This window comes from Sardina pilchardus, chromosome 10, assembly GCF_963854185.1.
Source record: "Sardina pilchardus chromosome 10, fSarPil1.1, whole genome shotgun sequence".
NCBI lineage: Eukaryota > Metazoa > Chordata > Actinopteri > Clupeiformes > Clupeidae > Sardina > Sardina pilchardus.
The window spans coordinates 34,608,100-34,615,599 of NC_085003.1; the positions used below are offsets into that span (position 1 = coordinate 34,608,100).

General features: G+C 46.4%; 1 protein-coding gene across 1 annotated transcript in view; it reads right to left on the reverse strand.

Moving 5' to 3' along the window:
- Positions 1 to 7,500, reverse strand: part of ambra1b (autophagy/beclin-1 regulator 1b) — a 49,259-nt gene that overhangs the window by 10,041 nt on the left and 31,718 nt on the right. The window contains exons 13-14 of the mRNA XM_062548129.1: positions 6,434 to 6,622; positions 4,593 to 4,747 (exon numbers count right to left, since the gene is read on the reverse strand). Of these exons, the coding sequence (XP_062404113.1) occupies positions 4,593 to 4,747; positions 6,434 to 6,622 (344 nt within the window). The remainder of the gene's footprint in view (positions 1 to 4,592; positions 4,748 to 6,433; positions 6,623 to 7,500) is intronic.

The window sequence follows — 7,500 nt, forward strand, 5'->3', positions numbered from 1 at the left end:
ATATCCGTTTTCATTGAATAAAATGAATGTTCAAAAAATGAACAAGTCAAAGAAAATATTGCTGGGATCATAAAAAAGATAAGTGTCTTGCAATGTTAACTTTTATGATTTTGGTGAGCACTAGGCTACTACTGTACATTAATGATAGACATGACGCGTGAGCTAATGGGATAGTTACCTTGATTGAACTCTCTCAATGTAGAAGATTGTCAATAGGCTGTGTAGCTTTTTTCGGAAATTGAATGAAACACTACAGTAGGCCTAAATTAACTAAATTCCATAGCCTACAGTAGGTAGGTTACCGTGGCATTGTGCTCACGTTTTCCTTGGTTGGAAATGTTGGCTGCTTATAGCTCAACTTATAATTTAGAGTTTGGTATATCTGTTATATCCAATGAGTGACACCCAGCGCTCGACATAAAACTTCACGGCATTCTCCTGATAAAGTTAGTGGAATAGCCTAGATTTAATGTGAACGTGTAGGCCTACATAAAAAGACGCAGAGTGGCTACATGATACAGCGCACGTTTTGGGGTGAAAATGTTGCGCGCTTTAAAAGCAGGTGTAGCCTTATCCGAATCATGGTTAAATCCATAAATTAGACAACAGAATTAGTAAGGTAAAGTTTTGTTTCATAGTAGCCTTCCAGCTTGTGTCAAAAGCAGGCTCGGATGAAGCTGGGAGGAATTAAACACGCGGTTACCACACCGTAGTATCAACCGTGATAATAATGATATTTGAAATGAACACGATAATTGTTATCGTCAACATTTTTATCATGGTTCACCGTCACACCGGTAATCGTTACATCCCTAACCACAACAATAAACAACACAATAATAAACAACACAACACAACAATAAACAACACAACACAGCACAACAATAAACAAGACAACACAGCACATCACAACAATAAACACCACAACACAGCACAGCACAGCACATCAATAAACAAAGAACACAACACAGCACAGCACAGCACAACAATAAACAAAGAACACAACACAGCACAGCACAGCACAACAATAAACAAAGAACACAGCACAGCACAACATGAGCACGGCCTGAGGGGTATTCCACGAACGGAGGTTTAACAAACACAGAGTTAACGCTGAACTCTAGGTTGATTGACCCTGAGCCGACTAACACAGAGCGGCCGGTTCCACCGCGCCGGTTATGAATTAGTTTAATCAACACGGGGTTGGTTAACACTGGGTTGTGCGCGTACACGCCAAACCTATAAAGACGTGATGTATGGAGCATGGAAATCCTGATCAAAAGGGCGAAACAGGCTAGCTGCCGCTAGGGGCGTCTAGATTTCTAGGCGAGAAACGGGCCGCATGTTTCTCAGAACTCGAACGCAGGCTGTAATAAATTAGAAAAAGTTTTAAAAACACCAAAGCAACTGCCATTCAGAGAAACCCTGGTAGGGGATCGCTGACTGCGTGAATGCATACAAAAGCACGTTCCTAAATATTTGAACTATGAATCTATTCATATCTCAGTTAAGTTTTCTTAGCATTCCTACCACATAACCTGTTATTTTATAAAGATGTAGGCTACTCCGATGGGCCCAAGCGATCATCTGATCAAGAAAAGATAAAATATTACGATTCATGGAAGTAATTATATTATTTCCACATACATTTCTACATCTCTTTGCGCGGAATGGCTATAGTGTGGAGGACGGCGCATGCAACAATTACGCAAGCCCGTTCGGACACACTCTTATACTACGTAGGCATTGCAATTTGGACTTCAATATCCCAAATGTGTTTTCAATCGCGGGTTCTGTTGTGTGCCAGGTTAAATGTTGCATGTGGTCCAGGAGCGGGATTAGGGTACAGGGTGATAAGCGTCGGGAGGCATGGATACCCTCGATCCCCAAGAAGCTACCCATCGCGCTGCGACCAAATACAAACGTTGAGCTATCTTGCACAAGCACATCAATTATATAAGGTCTATGATATGTTCATAATGCAACGCAGTCTGTTGAAATGTAGGCTATAGCTCAAATTACATCCTGGCATCGTAGACCGAACCAGGCAATTTTGCCTCCACATAAGTATAATCATGTGCGAAGCATCATATCATCTAATGATAAAATCGACAGCGATTAACAAACTATCTTGAAGATATTGGAAATGGCCAATATAGGCTGCGTATACCTACCTAAACATTTATACTGTAATATCCTTTCCTGTTCACATAATCGGCCTCATATATGGCTGGGGCACTTGTGCCATCAATGCACCCAATGACATAATATTGTAGGCCTAATGGTATCATCGTGATACCCATATGAAAAGTCAACAGCAAGGATAATTTCCGTGCCACTTGGGGACACTTAAAGCATTAGTGACCTGTGAGACGAGTTGGTGTAACTCCATTTTAATGACCCTCGTGAGTTGTGGCCAGGAAAGAGGATGAAGTCGCGCACTAACCGCTCCGCAAGACAGACTTTACGCACTGATTGGCAGACCGTAGCTTTCCCTATGCTCAGCATCTCAAATACTGCACAGAAAACTACACTTCGCAAATAAATGGAGAGCTATGCAAATAGTTTGCAGTGAACTGAGGCAGGTTGACGATTGGTAACGTAGGGCTGGAGAAGGCTATTTAAATATATTAAAGTTTAACGTGAAAAACGATATCACTTCAGCCAAAATTCATCAAAATGTCGAGCCGTGGTTTTATCAATCTCTCGGTGAATTGCTCGAATTATTTGCGCTCCGATGTCAATAGGCCTCTCAGCATGCCATTGAACACGAGAAAGCTGCGGAAACGCGGGTTTAAGTAGGCTACCCTGAGCAAAACCGGGTTATCTTTCAAACTTAACCTGTGCAAAACCTGCTCCGACCAGGTTAGGTTCAGAGCATATGTTTCTATAGTAACTAACATACCGTGTTCATTTTGGAACGGAAAACCTAGAGTTACCGCAAACCCTGGGTTAACTTACCCGGTTTTGTGATAAAACCGGCTTTGTGGAATACCCCTCTGCTCATACAGGACATGTGTATGGCATTACATGTGCAGTAGCTCCCTTTAACACATGATAATGGAGTACAACATAATGCAATCTCCGAGAGAGAGAGAGATGTCTGTAGGCTGGCTGTTGGGGGGAGGGTTCGTGTCCGGATGCCCGTGATGGGCGCGGGTGTGTGTGTGTGTGTGTGTGTGTGGGGGGGGGGGGGGGGGTCATTTGGCTCCTTCTAAATGAGATGCCATTGTCTGCCCACGGAGCAGGTGCCAGACGCACGATAACAGGCCACTAATAAGGTCTTTCCTTTTCAACAAGCAGTTTGAATTTGAGTGTGTGTATATGCATGTGTGTGTGTGTGTGTGTGTGTGTGTGTGTGTGTGTGTGTGTGTGTGTGTGTGTGTGTGTGTGTGATCAGCATGGTGACGGAGCAGCAGAGCGGTCTGAATCAGATCAGCTTGACCGCTGTTGCTGTGAGCTGGCGCTACGCCATCATCATCTCCAACTGAAATCTGAAATCAGCTACTGAAGCGTGAGGCACACACTGGCTGGGCTGCACACGGCCACTGCAGATCACAACCAGCAGAGCCGTGGGGTCGGGTGGTGCTGATGGGGTTATGGTTGGGTGGTGCTGTACTGTAAGTGGTTGGAGTCGGGCGGTGCTGAAGGGTTATGGTTGGGTGGTGCTGTACTGTAAGTGGTGGGTGGTGCTGTACTGTAAGTGGTTGGAGTCGGGTGGTGTTGATGGGGTTATGGTTGGGTGGTGCTGTACTGTAAGTGGTTGGAGTCGGGTGGTGCTGATGGGGTTATGGTTGGGTGGTGCTGTACTGTAAGTGGTTGGAGTCGGGTGGTGCTGATGGGGTTATGGTTGGGTGGTGCTGTACTGTAAGTGGTTGGAGTCGGGTGGTGCTGATGGGGTTATGGTTGGGTGGTGCTGTACTGTAAGTGGTTGGAGTCGGGTGGTGCTGATGGGGTTATGGTTGGGTGGTGCTGTACTGTAAGTGGTTGGAGTCGGGTGGTGTTGATGGGGTTATGGTTGGGTGGTGCTGTACTGTAAGTGGTTGGAGTCGGGTGGTGCTGATGGGGCTATGGTTGGGTGGTGCTGTACTGTAAGTGGTTGGAGTCGGGTGGTGTTGATGGGGTTATGGTTGGGTGGTGCTGTACTGTAAGTGGTTGGAGTCGGGTGGTGTTGATGGGGTTATGGTTGGGTGGTGCTGCACTGTAAGTGGTTGGAGTCGGGTGGTGCTGATGGGGTTATGGTTGGGTGGTACTGTACTGTAAGTGGTTGGGGTCGGGTGGTGCTGATGGGGTTATGGTTGGGTGGTGCTGTACTGTAAGTGGTTGGAGTCGGGTGGTGCTGATGGGGTTATGGTTGGGTGGTGCTGTACTGTAAGTGGTTGGAGTCGGGTGGTGTAGATGGGGTTATGATTGGGTGGTGCTGTACTGTAAGTGGTTGGAGTCGGGTGGTGTAGATGGGGGTTATGGTTGGGTGGTGCTGTACTGTAAGTGGTTGGAGTCGGGTGGTGTAGATGGGGTTATGGTTGGGTGGTGCTGTACTGTAAGTGGTTGGAGTTGGGTGGTGCTGTATTGTGACAGTGCTGCTCCCTCACCCTAATGGAGGCCTCCCCTCCGTGAGGCTGCTGTAGGCGGAACACTTGCGCCACCATGTGGTCAGTGGCAGGGTGCAGCAGGATCCTGCGGGAGGCCAGGCCCACCATGACGTAGCAGCCCATGGGGGACAAGCTGACGGAGATGGCGTTGGGGCCTAGGGAGCAGAGAACACGAGTTACACAGAGACCATGGAGTTACAGAGAGACCTGCACACAACATGGAGTTACAGAGAGACCTGCACACAACATGGAGTTACAGAGAGACCTGCACACAAAATGGAGTTACAGAGAGACCTGCACACAACACCGAGTTACTGAGAGGCCTGCACACAACATGGAGTTACAGAGAGACCGGCACACAACATGGAGTTACAGAGAGACCTGCAGAGAAAACATGGAGTTACAGAGAGACCTGCACACAACATGGAGTTACAGAGAGACCTGCACACAACACGGAGTTACTGAGAGGCCTGCACACAACATGGAGTTACACAGAGGCCTGCACACAACATGGAGTTACAGAGAGACCTGCACACAACATGGAGTTACAGAGAGACCTGCACACAACATGGAGTTACAGAGAGACCTGCACACAACATGGAGGTCCACAGACCTGCAGAGAGGACGAAGTTATACACCGTTTCTCAAAGTCAAGGATGGGTCCTTCAAAGCCACTTTTTCAAGGACGTTATGTCATCGAATCTTGTCAAGCACTGTTTCTAAGTCAAGGATGCTTTAAACTTCTATCAGGTGCTGAGTCCTTTGTTCTGACAATTTTGGAGGATGCATCGACGGATCCTCAGCGTGAAGATATAACCCATAACTCTTTGTGTATGGACGATTAGAAATTCTCTGGCGGTGTGATTTTTTTTTTTTTTTTTTTTTTAAAAAGAGGGAGAGAGGGATGGAAAGAGGATGCAAAGGCACAGTACGTGTTAGGCTAAATACGATTTCTCAAGTGTTTTGTTAATGTCATCGTAGCATTTGCTCAGGCATTTATATCAAGTTATTGTGCATGTTCATCATACATGCATATGTCAATATGTATGGATAGTTGTGTTTTGACAGACTTTTGTTATTTATCTGTGAATAACTTCGCCTTCCATTGACACAAACATAATTATAAACTACGGATTGTGATATGTGAAGACCATTCCACCGTTCTTTCATATTAAACTACGTTATTTCCTTAACTAAGACGAGTCGATACATACCAATCCTGTTTCAATGCGTGCACTCAAAGGCTCTGGTCAAAAACAGTTTTTTTTAATGAAACTAACCTATATTCTACTGCCAATTAGAGTCTACTCTTTCTTTTGGTAGTTTCGGTGTTTACATAGCCATACAGCTCACTGTTCGGTGGATCTTGGAAAACCAGTCAAAATGCTGTAAAATGTTTGGCAGTTTGGAGAGCTCTGCACTGAAAATGGATGGCAGCGAATGAGTTGAATAAACCCATTCATTTAAAAAAAAAAAAACACGACTGTAGTCATGAAGTTTCAATAGTCAGTTTGTGAAGAGTGGGAAGTTAACTTGGCTAGGCTACCAGCAAGAGTTGCAGTTCGATTTGTTTACAGTTGTGAATCATTAATAGTTTCTTGGATAAATGAACGAAGCTACCAGTGAGTTGCAACACGAGGATTAAGCGGAAAGAACTTGGACTCAGGCACGTAATAAGCATTCCAGCAAAAGGTAACTAAGAGATTTATTTTCAACCAAAGGATATCTGCCAAGTCTTCTCTTTCCACTTAGGGAGATTACACAAACTCATCAGCTAGCTGTAAGCCTGTGTAAGTGACTGTGTAAGTGTGTGAGTGTGTGTAAGTGTGTGTGTAACTCACCGAAGCGCTTGGTGTAGAGGCGTTCCCCGAGGTTGTGCGGGGCGAGCGAGTAGACGGCCAGGATGCCCTCGTCAGGAAAGTCGCGCTGGCTGCTGGGAATGAACACCGCCAGCAGCTGGCCGTCCGCCGAGATGTCACAGCTCGCATCGTTGTAGATCTTACACTGAGGGACCAGCACGTTCACCGAGCCTACACACACACACACACACACACACACAAGCATCGTTGTAGATCTTACACTGAGGGACCAGCACGTTCACCGAGCCTACACACACACAAGCATCGTTGTAGATCTTACACTGAGGGACCAGCACGTTCACCGAGCCTACACACACACAAGCATCGTTGTAGATCTTACACTGAGGGACCAGCACGTTCACCGAGCCTACACACACACAAGCATCGTTGTAGATCTTACACTGAGGGACCAGCACGTTCACCGAGCCTACACACACACAAGCATCGTTGTAGATCTTACACTGAGGGACCAGCACGTTCACCGAGCCTACACACACACACACACACACAAGCATCGTTGTAGATCTTACACTGAGGGACCAGCACGTTCACCGAGCCTACACACACACACACACACACACAAGCATCGTTGTAGATCTTACACTGAGGGACCAGCACGTTCACCGAGCCTACACACACACACACACACAAGCATCGTTGTAGATCTTACACTGAGGGACCAGCACGTTCACCGAGCCTACACACACACACACACAAGCATCGTTATAGATCTTACACTGAGGGACCAGCACGTTCACCGAGCCTACACACACACACACAAGCATCGTTGTAGATCTTACACTGAGGGACCAGCACGTTCACCGAGCCTACACACACACACACACACACAAGCAGCATTATAGATCTTACACTGAGGGACCAGCACGTTCACCGAGCCTACACACACATCGTTATAGATCTTACACTGAGGGACCAGCATGTTCACCAAGCCTACACACACACACACAAGCAGCATTATTCAGCTGCCAATACTCTCTCTGGGACTACATGCTGAAGAGCCTGGGGGAGCTGTGCTGTATGCTTTAGGG